The sequence below is a fragment of the Gallinula chloropus genome (genome assembly GCF_964237585.1).
Source record: "Gallinula chloropus genome assembly, chromosome: 1".
Taxonomy (NCBI): domain Eukaryota; kingdom Metazoa; phylum Chordata; class Aves; order Gruiformes; family Rallidae; genus Gallinula; species Gallinula chloropus.
Genome location: NC_140085.1, coordinates 60,899,911 through 60,922,367, shown reverse-complemented (window position 1 = coordinate 60,922,367; position 22,457 = coordinate 60,899,911). Strand labels below are relative to the sequence as shown.

At 38.8% G+C, this 22,457-nt stretch overlaps 1 protein-coding gene across 1 annotated transcript in view; it reads left to right on the top strand.

The window, feature by feature from the left end:
• Nucleotides 1-793: 793 nt before the first annotated feature.
• The window catches only part of OTOGL (otogelin like), a gene marked incomplete at its 3' end in the record, with an annotated part of 98,574 nt that continues 76,910 nt past the window's right edge, over nt 794-22,457 (top strand). Inside the window, exons 1-15 of the mRNA XM_084275507.1 lie at nt 794-887; nt 1,875-1,914; nt 3,006-3,054; nt 5,256-5,316; nt 7,386-7,484; nt 8,154-8,308; nt 11,131-11,252; nt 12,358-12,563; nt 15,223-15,353; nt 16,039-16,145; nt 18,363-18,469; nt 19,159-19,284; nt 20,010-20,118; nt 20,363-20,409; nt 21,705-21,859. Coding sequence (XP_084131633.1) covers nt 809-887; nt 1,875-1,914; nt 3,006-3,054; nt 5,256-5,316; nt 7,386-7,484; nt 8,154-8,308; nt 11,131-11,252; nt 12,358-12,563; nt 15,223-15,353; nt 16,039-16,145; nt 18,363-18,469; nt 19,159-19,284; nt 20,010-20,118; nt 20,363-20,409; nt 21,705-21,859 — 1,593 coding nt within the window. The 5' untranslated portion in view covers nt 794-808. The remainder of the gene's footprint in view (nt 888-1,874; nt 1,915-3,005; nt 3,055-5,255; nt 5,317-7,385; nt 7,485-8,153; nt 8,309-11,130; nt 11,253-12,357; nt 12,564-15,222; nt 15,354-16,038; nt 16,146-18,362; nt 18,470-19,158; nt 19,285-20,009; nt 20,119-20,362; nt 20,410-21,704; nt 21,860-22,457) is intronic.

Here is a 22,457-nt window from a genome sequence, read left to right as displayed (position 1 = left end):
TTTTTAATTTTGGTGAAATAATCTTTTTATATTTTAAAGACAATTAAAACCAAAAAACATTAGCCCTGTGGATATCTTTCTCCTTTTTGCTAATATGAAAATTTTACATGTTTTATTAAAAATGAACTATAATTAACCTCTGGGAAGCCTTCTTTTGTGATATCAGCAAATCACACACAAAATATTTCTAAAGTATTCTTAAAAATCCAGGTGTATTATTTAAGGGAAGGTTACATCTCTCCTTTTAGAAAATATTAACATGAATATATTAATCTCTAAAATCACCTGCTTATAATTTATACAGTAGCATCATTGTAGGGTCTTGCAAAAATCTGTCACTGTAGTAAGCAGCAAAGGGCAGCAATCGGTGCGAGCCTCAAAGCACACAAAGGCGTGTGCTCTGAGGAACTCAAAGGAACTCAAGCCATCATGGCATGGCAACGTTTCTATGTCATTGTCTGCTATGTTATAAAGGGCCGATTCAGTTCAACAGAGGAGTAATACTCGCAGGTCTAGTGAAAGTGTAACTAATACAGACTCTGCTGAGGAGTTACCATGCATTACTAATGAGAGACATGCAGCCAGAAAGTTGTATGCAACACTTGCAAAGCTCCTGAAGCTGTACGTAGCTGCCAAGCTTGATGTCTCCTTTTCTTTTCCTGTTTTGCATTGCGTCACTTTAAATGATGCATCCAACTATCTAACTTTTAAAGGATTTAAGCACACTGTAGAAATACATAGTTCTAAGATGCCATCATAATCAAAGCCATTATTTGGGGTAAATATCCTATTACTAAGTTATACTGAAATGAACATTGTGGGAAAGCTCAGTTTAATGATACCGTGGAGTATATTCTTGCTTCATTCGCTGCTGTCCTCTTTGCAAGGTAAGAACTTTATTCCATTTTTGTATGAATACTAACTTTGGAAAGGATTTTTCTAAATATTTTAATATTACAGCTCCTTCATTTTCTCTTATTATAAAGCATATTTTGGACCCTTGCTGGAATTCATAAATAAAACATTCTTTTAAACACACAGATTAAATATATATATTATCATTCTTTCTCTCAGGTGTAGAAACTAAAATACAGCTTTTTTTTTCCCCAGAAACATACATTTTTATGTCTGAATTTGTTACAAAACAATTCTTTAGGAATAAAATTTCACTTTTTTTTGCTTTCTTGCAATTACTGCTAGATGAGTAAGCGTCTAATGATTTTCTGTGGGGTATGATTTTGTTTGAACAGATCTCACCTGCAGTTTGTTTAAGCACTATTAAAATGATAGGGTAAATAATTGCTCTTCTGGTTATAGAAATGACCACATTTTCTATGTAATGCAAATAGATCTCTTAGGTAGTTTTCTAGCAGCAAATATAAAGATTTCTAAAGCAATATGAGAAAGAAGGGTTGGTTTTGTTTTGTTTGTTTGTTTTAAAACATGGACTCTGGAGCATTTTAAAGGATTTACAATTGAGTATTAGAAGTAACATTCAGAAAATTATTATAGGTAACTAACCTAGAAGTTTGATTATGGAACATTCAGCACACCTCTTGTATTTTATTAATTTTCTTTTGACCCTCTGAAGAACTGCCAACTCTTTGCTCTTTTTCGTGGTAGTGTGTACCAGAACGGAAACCATGGAAATTAGCAGGTGAGTGCTTGAGAGAATCAAAACTTCAGGAAGGAAAGCATATAGTGCTGCATTGCTTAGAAACATAAAAACTTTGTGTAAAGGTGCTCTAGAAAACTTAGGATAATTACAGAATAAAATTCAATAGTCATCTTTTAAACTTGACAAATTGTTGTTTGCAAGTGCAGAATAGAGCTGTAGAAAACAAAGTTTAACTTGATGGCTTTTTAATCTACAGGATCTTACTGCAAGCTTTCTCTTTTGAGGAGAACTTCCAGGTAAGTTTTTATTCCTTATTTGTCAAGTCCTACAAATAGAACAAGAATGAATAAATATGACGCAGTGCAAGTTAGAAAGTAAAGCATAGCCTTGAATTCGACATGTGAAATGTCATGTACATGTGCATTGGATGTAAAACACACTTTTGGAATGTTTACAACTCTTTTCAAAGAATTTACATAAAGGGCATGGGTCCTCTCTTTGAAAAATGGAGGTCCTTATGAAAAATGATACTTCTAAGGTCTTGAGAAAGCTTAGAAGAATAATGGAATGAAACCAGGATGAGATCATGATTTTCACGACTGGAAAAATACATTAAATGAGTGTCCTTCTACAGTTTTAATTGCATGATAAAATCCTAGCTTCTATTTGAAGCACAGAAAAGTAAGTGCTATACAGCCTTAAAATAAACATTTTCAATACAAGTTTTCATGTAGAAGCTGAAATCCAAACAAAACCCAAACTAGGGAATGTTCCTGATCCCATTGAATTAAATGGGAACTATGCCATCAATTTCAATGGAAGTATCCAGTCAGACATAGCCTCAGATGTCTAATGACCTCTAATACATCTGGTGAACACACAATGAACATCAAATGATATGCCATCTTGGACTGTTGATAAAACTAAGTATGTTTTATAGTTTGATGCCCTTGTTTCTAAACTTAATCACAAATTTAAGTCAGCTACAGCTGGAGAGTCATCTCTTGCTATTAAAAGTACTATCACAGTATATTCAAATAACACTTGGGAGAACTTGCAGCCACTCACAGTGTCAAGTAAATATGGAGCCGCTTTACAATTTTGTATCCTGTCATGTAAGCCTACTTTGTCCATTTATGTCTCCTCCCACAAGCTCTGGGTACCTCCCTGTCCAAGCAGAGATTGGAGTGCTGCCCAATTCTGTAAAATGAGACCATGAAAAGGAAAAAAAAAGCAAAAAAGAGTCACCTTTTAAAATGTTAACCCAAGAAAGACCTCTTTGATAAAGTGATGGTAATCAGAGAGAAACACTTCTCTCTGGGGAGCTGCTTATTCAGGTTGCTCCAGGGACCTTTGATTATACAAGATCCTTTTTGTTTTCTTCCAGAAATGAGATTAATGCAACTCGACAGAAAAGAGATCTCGTAACAGCTGAGGTAGGTTATACTTCCAAAAGGGGGAGGGAGGGGAAGCTCTTCCCCCCCTTTTCTGCTCTAGGCCTTTGCTGTCCTTACAAAGGAGCCTTTGTGGGGAGAAGGATGAAGGTAACAAGAGGACAGCGAGGAGGATCAGTTATTCCCTACCTGCTCACCCCTGCCTCAGCCAGTGGCCTCATGCCTTCATTCACTCTCGGCAAAGCCCTGGTGGGTGACCCACCCTGACAAGCAGACTGACGCATACCCTGGGAAATAAAACCACCACGCCTCCATCTTTTGTGAGGGCGAACAGAGAGCCCTGGAAAGCTGTTAGTGTTCGGTGAGAGGCACAATGGTGGCACCGTCCCTCCTGCGTGTGGTGTGGTGGAGACTCCAGCCCGGCCCTGGTTCTCACCAGCCCAGCCCACTGGTGCCTCAGTGCTACGTCTAGGCAGTGTTCCGCTGAAATTTAGTAGTAAACAGGGGAATCCTGCTCCCTCACTGGTACATGTCTCTGGCTACGGAGCCTAAGCAAGGGATATACTCCCATTCAATGGGGGCAGATTGGGGCAGGCATAAAGCCCAAGGCAGTCTCTCTTCACAGTCTTGCAGGATAGTTGCAGCCAAATCATGAATGATTTTCTCTGAGTCCCTTTAAAACCTTTGTGGCTCCTGATTGAGTCAGAATGTAGCTGATACAAAATGCTGTGCTAAGGTGAATAAAGCCTCTGAGGGAAGCAGGCCTTCAGGACTGACAGTGTCCCAGGACGATCTTCAGCAGGAAAGTGCTGTTGCAGAAGGGGCGCTCTGCCTCTCTGAAATACCACAAAGGCTGAAAGCTGCTTTCCTGTGACGGTGGCTCAGATTGACTTGGGGGAATGGAAATGGCTCTTTTTGTGTGGGGAGGGAAAGGATCCTCTCTGGTTAGCAATAGGCCACAGGAAGCAAGAACAGTTTTGGTGCAGCAGCCTTCCAGCTGGTGATTCGACGAAGCCTGTTTAAGGTTGATTTTAGATATATTGTGCAACTTGGGTGCATCCCACAAGTATTTCCAGTTGGAAAAAGGAAGTTTTTGTGTCACTGTATGAGGCAGTAGTGAGACTTAACCTAGACTGTTCTTTGTGTAGTGTTGTTCACTTTGACGTCCATTAGTTCAAACTCCAGACATGGAGACTGTCAGCAGAAGAGAAAAAAGAAACTAGCTTACAAGCAAACACTTAAGCAACTTGTTTTGCTTAGCTGTGCAGCTGAAGGCTGGTGTATACATCTGTGGGGAGCTCAGAAGGGTAACTTTTCTCATAGAACATCAGAGAGGGAATAAATAAAGATCACAGGGAAGAAGAGCTATTTAAGCAAAAGGGCCAAGCTTTATAAAACAGAAGGACTTAAACTGGCCAAGAATAAATGTGAGAGGGAAATACCTAACTACCCAGCACTTCACCCTGGTAAACTTTCCAATCAGACTAGTGGGGCCAAAAACCCTGGAGTGCTTTCATTCTGGAATGGGATCAGCTCTTAGAAAGGACGATGCGACGTGACAAACTGCAGTAGTGGAGTGCTGGATCAGGTCCAGGGCTTACTTATAGTTTGATGCTCCCCGGTTCCTTAACAAAACAAGAAGACTGTCAGGCAAATCTGCCTCCGTTTGGGATGAACAGAAATGCAATCCTGAAGAACCTCAAGGTATATATGAAATCTAGCTGAAGTGGCAACAATGGGATGATCAGGGTGCAGCACAGAACATGAGTTAGGAGAAAGGAGGAAATGGTGGGATATTGCCTCTCTCAGGTCTCTCACAATTGGTATTTTACCAAAGTGAAAAGTGCAGGAATGCTCTCTGTCCCCTCACTCTTCCTCCCAAATGTAAATGCAAAACTCCTCCTGTGGAGCCCCACTCATTCCTTGGCACTGGCAATGTAGAAGACATGGAGACGAGGCTGATGGTGATCTTGTGGTGCAGCTAGATCATTCCTTGACCCCCTGAAAGCTGTACTTCCCCTTCCCGTAGTGCTGGATACCATGGTCACTGCCTTCCCTGCTATCCTAGGCCACAGATCCTTCCTGCAGTGCCCGTGGCTTGTGACTGTGCCATGTGTTGGCCAAGCAGCAAGTTACTTTTCTGTATTAAAATAACCCTCAAAGTCCTAACCCAATGTTAGGCTGCCTCAGACTTGTACCAGTTCATTTGTAACGTGCAAACACCTTTTATGTTTCTCTGACAGATTCAATCTGCCTCTCCTCGGCCGCACCTTCATGGGACCTTGGCGCGGAGTCCGCCAGGAGGTCAGTGCTGTGCTCCTCACCCGCGGGAGGAGAGGTGCTCCAGAAAATATTGGCTTCCTAACAGCTCTCCAGAGTTATTGCACCTTGCAGACGCCCTCCTCATTATGTCCCCTCCCCTACTCAACTAATTTTCTCCACGTTAAATAATGGAAAATTCCTGTTAAAATTGTACTTTTCAAATAATGCCTTACAACCAAAGCTGAACAGCTAGCTAAGCCAATACTTTGATTATTTTGATTATTTTTAGAGTTCATTTCCATTATAATTTTTCTTTTCTGCCACTTTTTCTGTCCTTGGCAGAGGATCTAAGTGTATCTGAGAGGTATGTAACTGGTTATGTGAAGGACAACGGTGCTCAGGCAATAGGAACACAGCTGCTCAGGAGGGGTTTTAAGAACTGTACAAACACAGAAAGAAGGTTCAAGTTGCAGAAGTTGTTTTACAGAAAAGTTCATTGTATAGAACCAAACTTTGGAAAATACATGTGCCTGGGTAGGTGTTTTTCAGTGTAGGGCTACCAAGATGATTAGGGTACTGAAGCGTCTCTCTTGTGAGAAAAGGCTGAGAGTTCTAGGGCTGTTTAGCCTTGACAAGAGAAGACTGAGAGGGGATCTTATCAACGGTAATAAATATCTAAAGGGTGGATGTCAAGAGGATGGTGCCAGGCTCTTTTCAGTTGTGCCAAGTGACAGGACAAGGGGCAACAGGCACAAACTGGAACATGGGAAGTTCCACCCGAATATGAGGAAAAACATCTTTACTATGAGGGCAACAGAGCACTGGGACAGGCTGCCCAGAGAGGCTGTGGAGTCTCCTTCTCTGGAGATATTAAAAATCTGCCTGGACACAATCCTGTGCAGCCTGCTCAGGGTGACCCTGCTTTGGCAGAGGGGTTGGACTAGATGATCTACAGATGTCCCTTCCAACCCCCTGCTGGCTTGTAACTAAATATATGTAATTTTACAGCTCACAGTTCTTACACCGAAGAAGCTTTCCACATTGGTGCTGTTCTATAAACAGTATTTTCAAAGTATCTGTATATATCCAGAAAACATTTCTTAAATGGGAAACAAAATCAAAGCTAAGCATAGGAAGGAGTTTTCACGGTGGAGGGTGGGTGTTCTGAATCATTGGTAACTTTGGTGTTCTACTGTGAATTTTGTTGTCATTTACTGTCACTAGCAGCTTTACCATGGCTTCATTAGGAGTGGAAGGCACTTTTTATTTAATTTACTTCCTGCTTTTTGCAATGCTTTTTTAGTCTCTGTCAGCAAGTTTTTATTTGTATGTAGGGTTTCTATCCTACCCAGAGAAGAAAAGTAACTATTTGTGAAACTTGACAAAATTTTGCTTTGGAATTATCTTTCTTCTTCACTTTTTGGGAACTGCAATTTATACCCATCTCAGTGAATGGTTAGTAGATGACAGTCAAGTCTTAGCTTCCAAACAGACCATAAAAACCTTTTATGAAACTGGTTTTGGAAACAATTACTAATTATAACATAAACCAAGTCATTCCCATGGAAACTTAAGTCTCTGACTTCGGTCACCTCTTAAGTAGAAATAACCTTTTAACTGCCTTTTTTTTTAGCATGGGGAAGAAGGTTATTTATAGTTGGTTTTGACTCTGCAAATTGTATGTTCTGGACTGCTCCTAAGCTGAATGTACCCTTTGCTGTAATGCTTAGGAGGGAGGAGCTGAGCATATGTATAAATTGTGCTGAATTCGGTCAATTAGAATAATCTGTGTTCGTGTATTTCGAGATCAGCAGGACTGGGATTTGGTGTCTTTACATGGGAACTTGACCTTCTGTTTGCTGGGAGGAGGTTGACCTTTTGCTCCTTTGTTAGTTTACAAGTCTCAAACCAAACCAGAGAGAACCTTGCTTCTCTTTTAACCAAGGAACACAAAGAATAAAATTAATTACACGTTAAAAACTGGAGATCGTTGCTGGTTAATTTTTGTAGCTAATATAGCTGCTCATCAAAAATAAACAGATTTAATGGGGATCTCTCAGCCTGTTTGCAAAATACTGTATCGACTAAAAGTCTTCTATGCTTGCCTCCAGGTTCATGTCCTCAGGAGTGCCTTAATGGAGGAGCCTGCACGGAGGCAGGTGACTGTGACTGTCAGTTATTTCAGGCTCGAGGGAGCAGGTGCCAAATTGGTAAGTTTTGAGCCCAAAGAGTCATATTTCAGCTTCAAGCGAGACTTAAGGTGCAGGTTTTTAAAACATTACTGTTAAGAGTTTGTGGTTCCTCTGTAGTGCAACTATCATTCCACCAGTAGCTAAGAGGATTAAAATGATACGCGGTAGGGATATATATAGAGCAACATCAGGAATGCCCACACTTTAGCACTTGGGCTGTAATGATACATACCACAACAGATAGATCACTGTCTGGTACATCAGTAGTTGGCCAGCTTTCTTCTGGTTAGCTGAACCACCAAAAAGTCACTTATTGCAACTAAAATTACCAACTATTTCAATACACTGTGTTCTGGAATCTGCGGTGTATAGGGATCAACAAGAATTGCCTTCCAGGATCTCTGGGATCTGAATCCCTTGCCTCTACTTATATTTAAAATGTGTCCACTGAAGAAAATTAAAAAAATTAAAATAGTCACACGTGACTGGAACGACAGCCTAAAGATTGAAAAAAAGTCCCTACTGATTTTATTTAAAGTTGAAGAAATTAGGTTATCTTTTGTTCTTGCTCTGTGTTTCCTTTATAACCTCTTACTTCTCTTCTGAGCTCTTACTTTTGTAGATGTCTGTGATGCCTGTTAATTTTTGGTTACCATGCTTGTTGTAAGCTTTATGTGTTCTCTCCAGTACCTAACACCGGTAAGGACCGAGATGGGATTTGCAAATCATGGGGACAGTATCATTTTGAAACATTTGATGGCATCTACTACTACTTTCCGGGAAATTGCTCCTATATTTTTGCAAAAGACTGCAGCACCCCAGAACCCCAGTATACTGTTTGGGTAAGTATGTGAGCATACTCTAGAAATAACACATTGAGCATTCCTGTGTTACAGGATTTATTTAAAATAAGTAGAGAGACAATAAATGGATCAAACCCCTGCATTGCTTACTTAAATATAAAAGTATGCTGCTGGAAAATGTCTAAGCATATGTGTAGTAACTCAAAACACTGATGAAATGATAATCAACAGAGTCAGTAAATTAAAAATAGTATTTCTTACTCCCCTATCCTAAAAAGGATCTCTGATCTCTCCTTTCTGAGAGCAGAAGTAGGACTTAAAGTGGACCTTGGAAACTTCAATAAATTTTAGCTGTCAGATTGTAAAAAAACCCCAAAACCTGAGTTGCTGAGTAAAGTGCAAACAGCTATCACCTACTGATAGTTGGGCACCCCTGAGTGTACTGGGCCCTGATTCACAGCCATCAGCATGCTATGGGGAGCTGCCTCCCTGACCCACAAAAACTTTCTCCCCTCTGGTCATTTGCATTCTAATTCTGGATTACCTCTACATCATGCAGTGAAGATAAATGTGACATTAAAACTGCTGTTTCTATTCACTCAGGTTATAGACAGGTACTGTTACGTCGGCCTTCTATGATTCCATTTTGATTCTTTGGGTTCTGTGTGCAGCTGTGATCTTTTAGGAGTTTTCAGAAAACTCTGTAGCAAAGTTAAAGATTATATAAAAATCTAGGATCACTCTTTTAGTAGATTCTAGTTCTGTGGAAAGAGAGAAGCCACCACTCAATTGCTAAAACAAATGTCATGTTTTGCTAAAAACTGAAAATGTTTACTCAGAAAAGTCACAAGTAATGCTGAAGCGCTCCAGTCACTACAGGCTGGGCAATGGAGAGCCAAGAACCTTTCCAAATCCCCATGTTATAGTCCTTCTGGCTTTAATAATCACCTCTCTAGAGGAGAAGAAAACACAAGAATTATTTTGGTTTTCTTTGGTTGTGTTTCTGTCTTGGGCCAGGTTTACACAGAAACCATCTGTCAATACTACTAACATTTCTGATATCTTTAATTACGATTATCTGCATGCATGTAAAAACTCTAATGCTTTTTCTGGTTTAGTTTATTTCACTCAAAATGCTTCAGAGAAACAGTAACTGGTTTTTACTTCCAGGATTGTCAGTTTAGGAAGATTAATTCAAATATGTGTTAGCATGGTATGTATTTACCCACAGATCTTTTCTATAAATGCAATAGCTCTAGTTGCTTTTAAAGACTTTACTACTAGATTGGCAGACATGTCCCAGTTATTAACCTATTTAGTATCGCTGCACTATGAAGTACACTGCTAATGGAACTTGATTCTGCTCAGAGGACAGTGACCCACACAGTCATAGGAATCATGTTTGAGCTAACTAAACTCTGCCTACCTTTTAATGTAGGTATTGACAAGTATCTAAGATTCACAACACATTCCTCTGCCTCCTAGGTGGTGTTTAAGATCAGCTCACTGGCTGTTGACACACCATAGCCTAAGGCATCCTGTGGGTTTGGGTGGCTCAGACCCACTGAGGTTAATGAAAGCTGTTGGAGTTTTGCTCAAGCCCTTGGAGATATGTGCTTAAAACTCGGACTGTGGGGATGTAATTCAAAACTGTGTTAATTGGTTAGAGCATATGCACAGAAAGTTGGAGACCTATATGCCTATCAGAAGTCAGAGTAAATCTGAACCCACGATTTTCAAGTCCTGAAAGCACACCCTGGCCCATGAAAGCTGTGTGGTCTCTGGGGACAAGGACATTCCTGCAGGAGTCATGCTCTGCAGTGCCAAAGGCTGGGAATGCAAAGGAAGTCTGACTTCAAGGGTAGCCTCCTTTTTGCCAAACTAAAATAAGGAGGAGCACTAGATTACCATGCCTGTTCTAAGGTCTGATTATATATTTTTTATTTTAGTGTGAGACCTACTTCACTGCCATAAAACTGTAGAGATGCTGAGGTAACAGCTGCATGGTTTTCATTTCTGGAAGCAGGCATCTGAGATCTGTCTAACACCTCTCTCTGGCAGTGAGCATTCATGGAAGTTACACATTGTCTGTATCTGGTGGCCACAGTTTTGCAAATCTCTGGCTGACTGAAATTTGTATTCCCATTGCTGGGTTTAAACTGGAGAAGCTGATAGGTGGATCAAACCAATGCCCTGGCTTACTATGCTATATGTATGTATAATGGGGAGAGGCAGACTTCAGAAAAGCCTGCCCTTCTCTGTTAGCAGGGCTGAAAAGCCAGTGTGAAACAGGTTTTGACAGATCCACATAAGTTAGATGCCTGAAGTAATCTGTGGGAGCACTCCAAAGTCTCAACAAATGCTGAGTGGTTCAGGAAGGCATGTTGCAGTTCAGCTGGTGCCAGTCTCTGCTGGCATGGAGAATGCTGGTATTACGCTGAGGTTTTGTATATTGCTTTGTAGTACCCACTTATAGATCAGACCTCTAGAGAGTGATAGGGGTGTTTCCTCACGCCAATATCAAGCTCCTATGTTGGCAGGTACAAGATAGCACAGCACAGTGTCTCTGAAGTACATCTATGTAAAATACCTGAGTATTTTATGCAGTATTTAAACTACTGTCTTGTGATGCTTTGTGCTATTAACCGGTTGCTGTATTTCTCAGTACTACTGGGTAGCACGAGCTTCTAGTTTTGCATATCTTTGTAACTGTGACTTTTTATATTCTAAGTATTTTTAAAGCATTTTCAGTGAGTAGTGCATAGAAATGTGAAATATAATAAATGAGTCTGTGAAAAATTGCATGAAATTCTTGAGAACAAAGGTTTGTTCTTATTGTGTATATGTTTTTGCTCTCTAAGGTTCATAATAGTCCTCACTGTTATGGTTCAGTATATAATTGTCCGAGGTCTGTCAGCTTATTTTTTTCAAACCAAGAAGAAATAATTATTTCAGGACATGAAGTAAGAAAAGGTGGAACCAGGTGAGTGTTCTGGTGGTGGGTTTTAATATCTTATTCTCATCAGCCAGAGAAAATAAGTTGATATGTATCTTTATTGATCCTTTGCTGTTCTCTGTCGGGGTTGATAGAGCTCTAGTGTGAGCAGATGTAATGGTATTGATGTAACACCTGAGTGAGGATAGCATAAACTCCTGCATTAACCTTGTGCTCAGCTTCTCAGTTGTAACTGAAAAATTACCCATCCCTACTTTGTTATAGACAAAGTCTGTATCAGACAGTTCTAGCTAGTCCTTGAGGTATCCTGGTAGAATTTTGAACAAGGCAGTTGTTACTTATTCTTGGTAGCTATATTTAATGCAGGAAAAGAATCTTCTGATCTTCTAGACAAGGCTGAAATTGGTTGAATAAAAAAGCTTAAGTGTCCTTTGCCCCTTTTGGGCAGAAACTCCACAAAATATCCCTGAAGTATATCAAACCCCTAAATTTACCTTTTTAAAAAAATAAATAATTGATGAGTGCAAGACTGTTGTAAGTATGTTTTACTGGTTGATAAAGTACAGAAAATTTCAAAGAGCTGCTAAGGTGCTCTTGCCATCCCCTTTGATGTAAGCCATACTGATGGCTACGGTGATACTGTTCATCTTAACAGAAGCAGTTTTGGAAGATTAGGGTTAGATTCATGCTCCAAAATTTTTGTGTTTGGGCAAAGAGGAAGATACACAGTAGTATTTTCAGTATTATACATTCCTCTGTTTGCAGACATGTAACCCAGAGATGACCCTGTGCCCAGAAGGGCTACTGATGGTCATAGTGTCACATAGCTCCTCATGCATCACAGCACACTCATAAAGGCATGTATTCCTCAGTGTGCCTGTGCTGAGCTTTGAAAATGAAGATTCATCATTTTTGCAGGCTTATAATTGGTACAATGGATAGGTGCCTACAGCAGAAAAACGTTCATTTTTGATGGTCACTACAGAGAAGTAAAGAAGAATTGAATGGAAGTGACTGTGTACACCTGAGAAAAAGGGCTTAGTGAGTTAGAAGGTGATGCCCTCTGTGGCATTTTTCTAGCACTAACCTCATCTCACCTGAGATATTTCAAGGAGGTTGTTTATTTTTCCAGATTAATGTTGCCTCAGACAGTTGGAAATGCCTTCTTTGAGAGACTGGCTGACTATATTCTAGTGAAGACTACTTTTGGTTTTTCTCTTGCTTGGGATGGAAACTCTGGTATTTATATTAAGCTGACAGAAGATCATAAGGGAAAACCTTGTGGCCTCTGTGGAAATTTTAATGGCAATAAAGATGATGACCTGATGCTGCAAAATAGTAAGTAAGCTTGGAAATAGACTCTTACCTCCTTGTGTGAAAAGCTTCCAAGTTCAGTTTAAATATCATACTGTCAAAATGTGGAGTCCTGGTTCAGTTATTTCAGAACAAAATAGAATATCTGCTCTACTCTTTCTCAATATTAAAGATGCTAAGGGAAAAGATCCTAGTTCAAGGAAGTATTTATGTGTATGCTTAAGCCTTTTCTTGTTCAGCAAAGCACTTGGGGTATGTTTATCTTAGCTGATGAAAGTGCCTTGACATGATAAATAAATAAACAAATGCTTGTGGTTTTCTCTATGTTTAAAGATGGAGAGAGAAAGAGAGAAATGACAAAATATTAATATTTGGAAAAAGTACCATCTCGAGTCATTAGTTTATATAAGCATCATAAAAAATGCAGTAGAAATATAATGAAATGTATATTTGAAATGTAAATTTCAAAGCCGTTGCCAGGGAGTTCCTTGTATCTCTCTGTTGGTATAGTGTATTACAGGCCTCTGGCTACCCTGGAGGATGAGGAGTTGCCCAATGCTGCATCTGAGGCAGAGATGGCTTGCTAAGCTGGTAGAATGTTCTGCAGTCTATGTAGGAAACACTCCAGAGGGACTTTTGTCCTACTTGTAACTAATGTGGAAAAAAAAAAAAAAAGACCAAAGCTGAGAATCTGAGGAATATTTTTCTCAGATCTGATAAAAGCAAAGATAGGACTGTTTTACTGTTGCCGTTAATTACTGAGAGAAACCAGACCCATGGCTCTGCATATTCTTAAGCTGCTAAAGTTCTCACTGTAACTTTTTTCTTCTCCTGTTTTTCCCCAGTTTTTATGGTTGACAGTGGAGCTTTTTGACTTTCTAAGTGAAGGAAGATGCAGTGTACCTATCTTTGTGTAGTCTTTAAAAATCTATCCAATATAATTTTCTTACACCTCTTCTGATATCAGAGCAGTAAATTACCTTTTTTCCTGCATTAACATCTGCACACCAGCATATATAGTATGTTTAGCTAGTTAAAAGTGGACATCTGTGATAATGGAGAAAAATGGAGTTTGGAGAATATAAGGAATTCACACAACTTCTAAAATTTTAGTATCTTTAACTGCATTAACTCATAAAACCTTGAGCTCTTAGCTTTCTTCGTTTTCAGAGCTACATTTCTTCAACATAATAAATTCTTCTAGCATTTTATTTATCAGAAATAATATTATTTTACTGTACAATTGGGTGCTATGAATAACTTCAACAGTTATAACAGTTTTATAACATGTCCTCTTAACTGTGCAAATACAAAGCACAAAAGTTCTGATCTCTTTACAGGAATAGACTGCTAATTAGAATTACTTCTAAGCAGCAACATTTTTCTAAGTGTTTCAAAATCTTGTCAATCATTTTGGATGATGTTTCTGTCTCCCAGCTAAACTACTTGCCCCAGTAGTGTAAGGGAAGCTCTTAACATCTATCCTGACTCTTGCAGAGTCTGAATGCTCTGTATTTACAATGCCCCAAATAATGTGTAATGTTCCATTTCAAAGCATGGTTTAAAAAACAGTCTCTCCTGTTTTCTTATCTTCATCTTTAATGGCATCTTTGTATTGCTTTAATATACAAGGCTGTATCTGTGTCAAGGACAGTTATTTTATTTTGTGGTATTTTTGAGGACTTAGTAATTTTTTCCAGCCATATTGAAATGTAAATAAAATATTTTTTATGTTTTTCAGAAGCAGAGTTATATCAACAAGTTTACCTCTAGATCAAACCCCATCTTTTTCTCTGGCAAGCGTTTTCTGTTTAAAGAACTATTCTGTCAGAGAGGGAGGAATGTTTTAGGTCTCGCTGGCTCTTAAGAAAAATAGACCGATGGTTAAGATCTCATCTTTGTTTATTTGTGGAGATCCAAGTACAAATAGGCGATTAGTGTGCTTTGAGGCCCTCCACACTGCAGTGGCAAACTTTGTACATCTTGTGCTAGAAGTAGTTAAGTTCTGGATAGCTGGGTAGCAAAGCTCTGAAAAAAGCCTGGAGCTGGTTTCATTTTAATACCATCTTCTAACCATGCATAGATACATCTAACTGTGGCATAAATACCAACTACTGTAAGGCTCTGCAAGTTGAAGGCAATACACCCTTCTTTAGATACTTAAGAACATAGAGAAAATGTAATATTTAGTCCTTGCTGCAAAAAATATGGACATCTAGGGCCTGTTTCTTTACTGCCAACTTTCTTGTACCTTCATGTCTCTTCCTCAGCCGGTTGCCATGACTTCCAGTCACGCATCTCGTTCATTAATTCTCCCACGCTCATGCTGTGAGGAGAGCTGGGCATGTCGAGGTGTGTTTGTTATAGGGCTTTTCTGCAGCAAGGGAAAAGGAGGGAGGTATTACTGCTAACTGACCTCTGTGAAACATGCCAAAAGCTTTCATTGTTTGAAAGCAATTTGCTTTTTCTTAAGTATTCAATGCAGTATTCTTGTCCTTATTTATATATTTGTTATAAAACTGTCAGTGATTGCACTTCAAAAGCTCCCAACCAACACCTGGTCATATATTTTTAATTTATATGTTAAAACAGATTTTAAATATATTTTTAAATCTTCTCATTAAAACGTCTTATAAAATTACCTGTATTGTGAACATACCTGTAACTGAGTGTTTTCATGCAGTAGGTGAATATACAGAAGACATTGCTGAATTTGCCAATAGCTGGGCTGTGCAAACCTCAGATGACATAGTTTGTGTACCTACTGCCTCGGATTTTTCCAGTCCTTGCTCAGCTGATGCAGAATCCACTGAGGTAAAATAATCATTTTATATATACATAAACATATAGATAGAAATAATATATTAAATATACATAAAAACCAATATATATATATATTAATTTATATTCTTAATCTTTACTGCCTAGAGGTGGTACAAGACTCTAGCAATATACACCATACTGGAAAAAAATCTTTAAATACATTGAAGCTTTGAGAAAGGGAAGATTCAGATCAGGACTGTTGCTAGGGAATGTCTGGAGATCTTCAGATGTTTAGCTTAAACATGCAAAGGCTCAGATAGGATGTGCCAAGTGGCACGGGTCTGCTGGCAGAGCATCATTGCTGCATTAAACTTGGGTTCAGTTTTCAGTCCTGGCCTCTGACACGTCATTATTTTGGAAATTGTGAAATGTTGCAGAAGTAACATGCTCTGCTCTTGCATTGACACAAAATGCTTTTTGTTTTGTTTTGTTTTGTTAATTCAGTCTTTCATCTCAGATGGTTTAGGAGCAGCATGCAATCCAGCTAGCCTAGGCAGAGAGAACAATTTTTAGGAAGAATATTAAAGGAGACATGCTAATAAATCGAGACTGTGACATTCTAAAATTTTAATGGGGACAGAAAGGACCCTAGATGAGTAAAACAAGGATGAAAAGAATTATGCTTAGTAAGAAAGCATTTGCTAACTGTCGTTTACTGATTCTCCTTAATGTGCAGGACATATTCTTCAAGTGCCAAATATTCCTACAGTTCCCTTTTCTCAGCTGTCATGAAAGCATAGACCCATATTCTTATATTTCTAGCTGTATGAATGATCTTTGCAGGTAAGATTGGAGTTCCTGTATTTTTATTTTTAATGCCTGAAACGAATGCTTACTCTTTCATTTGAGACCAGAACTGAGCCGCATTGAAGGAAGTTAGGAGGAACCATGTTCAAAGTGAAAGAAATGGGGTTTCTCTGAGCGATTTAGTGTGGAAACAAAGGACACAGAACCAGCCTGCCAAGGGGTATTTTGATTGCTAAAGTATTACAAGGACTCAAGGAAATGCTAGACAAATACGTGGAAGACAAATCCAAGGAGAATCAGTAACGACAAAAGAGGAGCTGCTAACCATAACAACCCTGACACATTTATCTGGAGGTCCTGAATCAAAAATACATGGAGATGAACTAAGGAGAAATACTGGAGGAACTGGACCATTTGTCTTAGGCAGTTGGACTGCTTTTATGAGCAACCACTATGGTTCAAATTAGTAGAAATTTTCAAAATTGTTTTACTTATGTAAATTCAAAGTTGTCAAAAGAAATTCTTATTGGCTTTGGTGGGAGTTACACCCCCTCAGCTGCTGGCATTACATGCAGCCTGGTATTTTTCCCTTAGCTCTCCAGACTTCTGTTTAGTTCTTGTCATCCAAGTTCAACTCATGCTCTGGAGTGTATCTGAATAGATGACTGAGCAATGTACCACTTCCTTTTTAGTAAGGTATTTAAATTAAAAATACCAAATACAGTTATGGCCTTCTCAATTATCATCAATTTAATCAAAAACATACAGTAAGAGTAAAAATAAGAATCATTCAGTATAATCCATTACATCTTTTTTGTTTATTTTTGATGTATTTGTAATTTTTTGCTTTATCATAAAGTCAAGATGGATGAATCTGTCTTTGTAGGCAAATCTCCTAAGTGTGTGTCCTGAAGTTCATGATCTGTACATTGATTTCACACAGGGAAGAGATGAGTTGTCTCTATGGTGTCTTTGTAACTCAGGAGATTATTGTGACTTTTCTGTTACTAAAAGAAAAACAGAAAAGAAAAGCAAATTTTCAAATGTGACTTGAGTCTATGTCATGGTGTTATGGTGGATTTGATTTTTATTAACATGCATATGTGTCTTGATGTGAATGGTTAAAAACCTGGAGGAAGTTTCTACATCTCAGAACCTCATTAATTTAGGCTTATTTTGTTTATAAAAGAGACCTCTCTTCTTGTGGCTTAGTGTCAGTTTATGAAGTTTTTTGTGGGGCCATAGTATATGCCAAGTATTCTTTCTATTAAGACCCATTTAATTGGATTAGATAAGAAGAGCTGGAGAGATTCTGATCACTGTAACCAAGAGTATAGTGGTGTTTGATTTGATACCAGATGTGTTGAAAGCAGAATACAAACACAATATAATATATTCTTAAGACCATTAATTTTGGAAGCATGATCTTGTGTGCTGAATGACAAACTCAGCTGATCTGTCACAGTCATGCTTGTAATAGAAATGTAGTCTTATGACTACTTCATTTTGGCATCGAGTCCTCCACAGTGAGTGACGGGAGCTGGACTTTGACTATAACAAAAAGTTGGTGGTATTTTGCCTTATGTGACTTAAATCTGAATAAAATTTGAGCTTTCCTAAAGACTGATGAGTGTCTCCTTACTTGATCCTGGCAAAGGCTCATTGTACAACTTCTTTGTACAGACTAGAGCAGAGATAATGTCTTTGCCCAAGGTGGTTGTAAATCCCTGAGCCTGTCTGCAGTATTCAGTGCTTCTGGCAGCAAGCGCTTCAGCACAAGGTCAGCAATCCTCCGACAAGATTCTTCTTGCTTAAGTTCAAGGGCTGACAGACAACTGCAAACCTGAATTTGTAACTTGGACAAAATGTCTTTTATCAGTGTAGGTCATTTTCCATGTCATGCAGGAGGGAGAGGGACTGATAGAGGTCTTGAGACTGTTGAGTTAGTTGTCCGTTGTCTTCGAGACAACATCATGTTTCTCTTTTATCATAAGCATCATTTACCTTTTGTGTAATAAATTAGCATTTTTGTTCATTGTGGTAATATTAAAATTAAATAACATTTTGTGAGATCAAATGATAGAAACACAACAGTGTATTCAGTATAGCTTGTTCCTTTTCATAGTTTTTTCAGTGTGCTGTTATGACTGACTGGTGTCAGCTGTGTGTGAAGTATCCTGTGCAGTGTTCCATGGCAGAGATTTGTAGATGGGATTTGAGTTCCTTGATTACTCTCTTGTTTTATCATTTCAGAGTGGATGATGATGAAACATACTGCAGGGCAGTGACGGAGTACGCTAGGGCATGCTCTCATGCTGGGTCTCCGGTGCGGGACTGGAGGGATGACTTTCCTGCCTGTAGTAAGAGCCTTTACTAAAGCATACTCTGTGACCTTTGAAATACCCCATGTATCCATTTCACATAATTCCATCTTGACAACCTTTGTCACTATAGGACTCAAACCTGATACTGAAGTGGATCAGCCAGCTTCACTGTTGACGGTGAACAATGAAGGCAATGACTTGCTATAGGAATATTTTAATTCCATTGTGATCTGATCTAGATCCATACAAAATTAATGTTCCACAGAGTGCTTGAAACATGAGTGTTGATCGTATTCTAGGACAAAGAACAAACATCTGTGGAGATCTGATGTTGCCCCTCTTCCCATGTGATCTTTCAGCCTCTACTGGCCCTATAACAGAATAACCATAGTTAATTCAGTACCTTCTAGTTACTACCACCACCCATCATTGGCAGTTCAGTCTCATGCACAAGACTTTGAACTAGGTGTGATACGAGCACAAGTTTTCCTGTCACAGAAACTATAACTTCTTTTGAAGGGGTGATGTAAGAATTTGATAAAGAATTAAATACTGATGAGAGATTCACCACAGTTCAACAATTAAAACCTCTCCAAACAAACCATTGTACCTGATCTGAATAATTCCCTACAGCAGAAGCATGCACAACTGCTTGTTTGAGAGGGGCTCTCCAGCATAGAAAAAGAAATTGCACTGATGTTCAATGTCCTGTGTATTTTATTCAGCTGAGAAGTGTGAAGACAGCTTTGTACACCGTGACTGTATCAGTTGTTGTCCACCAACCTGCACATTTGAAAAAGATTGTTTGGGCAGCAACCTACACTGCTTAGATGGCTGTTACTGTCCAGATGGTAAGTGCCATCAATTTTTTTTGGTGAAAAAATATGTGTAAAGCTGATATCCAAAATCATAATAAAGTTGTCTAAGTACCATGCTATAAGTTAAAGCCTGAAAATATGAATTCTGCTTTAGCTGTTATTCTCACTGTGATTCTTCCTTGTATTGTGTTCTAAAGATTTCTCTAGAGTATAAAGGTGGCTCAGAATGAAATATCTGTTATTATCTGGAGCCATCACTAATGCTTGCTACAATAAGATATTGCATAGATCCAATCCACTTGAATTATTACAAAATCTGCTGAGGCTTTTTTTTGTTGTTCGTTTGTTTGGTTTGGTTTTTTACAGAATCCATCTTATGCTCTGTACAAGAAAACAAGATTCCTGAGATCTGTACATAAAAATTAGGGATTGGACTATAAACAGTCCTGTCTGGAAGGACTGTACATTATGAGATCTCAGAATCTTTTAATGTTTGAGTCTGTACAGTTTGACATCCTTAAGGCAGACATTTTTTCATAAAGCAGCTATTCAGGGTGACAGCTGCTTTGTGAGAGCTTCACTGTTTGTCACTCTGAGCTCACTGCCCTCACTGGGTGACTCTTTTTGCTTGTCCCTTGTCAAGACTGGTGAGATCACCTTCTGGCAGATTTGAATGATTGAGTCAGATGGGGGAAGAGCAGTGATCTGGAGTTCTTTAATTTGTTTTTTATCTCATTTATTAAATTCCCTCCCAATAGGTCTCATTATGGAAAACGGAACTTGTATCTCTGTGTCAAACTGCCCTTGTATTTATCATGGAACTGCCTTCCCTGTAGGCTCAAAAATTGAACAAGAATGCAGCAACTGGTATGTGAAAGCCTCACATCTCTGTTTCCCTGTGACTGCTGCCCACAGTTTAACATCATAGTCACACATTTTAAAGAACAGTTAGCATCCACATTTTAGAGTCTAGGACCTGTGTACCACTAAAAATGCAGGTTATTCTATAGAAAGTGTGAATTTGAGACACAATAATTGGCTCAGAGCTGTCCTTTTTGCTAAAGATCACATCACTGAATTTCTGTGTTTTGTGATTTTTTTTTCTCCTTAGTATTTGTATTGGTGGCATTTGGAACTGCACTGATCATGACTGCCCAGGTATCTGTATTTCATTACTCGTTTCTCTCCTCACTGAACATAAAGGATACCCTTCAGAAGACAAATATGATCCAAGGGCATGGGATGGTAATTTCAGAAGCAAGTTTAATCAGATGGATGTTGAGAGTAGCAGTGGGCCAGCTGGGGTGAAGCTGTTAACTGCCTGACCATAGTCATCTGACCTTTTCCCATTTGCTTCCCTAACTCAGTGCGTTACATCCACGTCTTGTTTTCTATCTCTTGTTTACACTCTGTATTCTTTGGGGCAGGCAGTGTTTTTCTACTGCCTCTGCAGTACAGAAGACAGGTATAAGGATCTCCTCTCTTCTAGGTTCAATGGTAAAGTAAATAATAAGAAGAGCGTCATTCTGATGCCCAGTGTGCTGCATTTTCTCCCTTGTAACAGCAGTTCATATTTGGATAATGATCCTTATCTTTAAAGATTAATGTCTCTGCAATGAGTGACTCAGGGGAACATGCAGTAGTCAGGTAGTAAAACTCCCCTGAGAGTTCGTTGTCTTAGACAAGATTAGGAAACTTGTGAAACAGAGAATATTTTAAAAATGAAGGAGCCCCCTCTGAATGAGGTAAGAACACCTAACAGTTACTAAGCAAGGCTTGACAGAGTGGATCTGTAGAGTGAAACATTTGACGCTGAGAACCATTCCATATGTCTTGTGTGTAATGTGTGCATGTGGGGAGGTTATTTATGACTACTCTGGTCTTTGGACTTGAATGCCTGTTAGTAGTGGGAGCAGGTTAGACGTGAGCACCTCCTGTAGTAATTGCAGCCAAAATTAATCTAACTCAAGTGCTTTGCTGCTGCCCCGTGGTGTGAATGAAAGTGCAGTACATGGGGATGTTTTGGGGAGACTCGCTCTAACAGTGCACTCCTAATCTGAACTGAAAAAAACATATATAGACATGACCTGAGGACACACACCTGCAGCCTCTTCATAGCTGTGGTAACAAGCAGTGTCATAGTACCTGGAAGGAAGGAGAAAGAAGTTTGTCCTCTTTTACACTCAGCCATGCCAAAAGAGGGTGAGGAAGAAGATCCTAGCAAACTTCAGAGTTGTAATAAAAAGAAAAACCCTTTGTTTTTCTGATGAAAGTAGGTGTATCTAACATATTTTATTTCTAAATCCCATAATAGCTAGATAGGTGAAGGTTAGCCTGATTTATATGCTTAGAAATAAGGAGAAAATTGCTTCTTTATCTCTCTTCCATCATTTACAGAATAATGATATATTCTTATGCAAGTGAACATTCTTGTTTATCATTTTTCTCTCAAGCTGAGTGCTCCATCACAGGTAGCTCTCATTTCACAACATTTGATGGACGTCATTTTACCTTTCTTGGGATTTGCCAGTACATTTTGGTAAAAGGCACCGGGAAAAACAAATTCACAATCACTTTACAGAAAGCACCCTGTGGACAGGCAAGTCATGTTTTTGTTGACATTCACTACATACATATCCATTCATATTTCAGACACTTGTATAGGTGTACTACAAGTTACCAGGCTACATTTAACAAAAAATACAAACTGAAACCATTTCACAGCTTTTTTTCTAGGCAGTTGTATTGCTACATGTTATATTGCCCTTTGTAAAATCTATTGTGTCTTTACAGGAATCAATTCCAAAGAGTTATTTTATACACAGTAAACAACTATATACATTTTTGGTTATTGTAAAAACAGTTGTATTAAGCTTTAGAAAAGCTCTTGGCTGCACTGAACAGGTTTCATGCACCACTAGTTAGGCTAGGGATATTTTTTTTGGTAGCTTTAGATTTTTATTTGATACATGATGGCATATTTAATTTGTTGGATCAATGCCATTTAGAAACCTGTTGAAGAGATTAGCTACCACACATTTGTTTGAAAGTGTTTTGGTGGGTATCCAACAACAGATTTTATGAAGAGAAGAACGTATGAAAAGTCTTTATCTCTGAGACTGGATTTAATTATGTTAGTAGTCAACTAGGCTCTAAGGAGAAGGTGCTCTCGGATTGTGACTCACAGCTGCCTGTGTGCTGAGGAG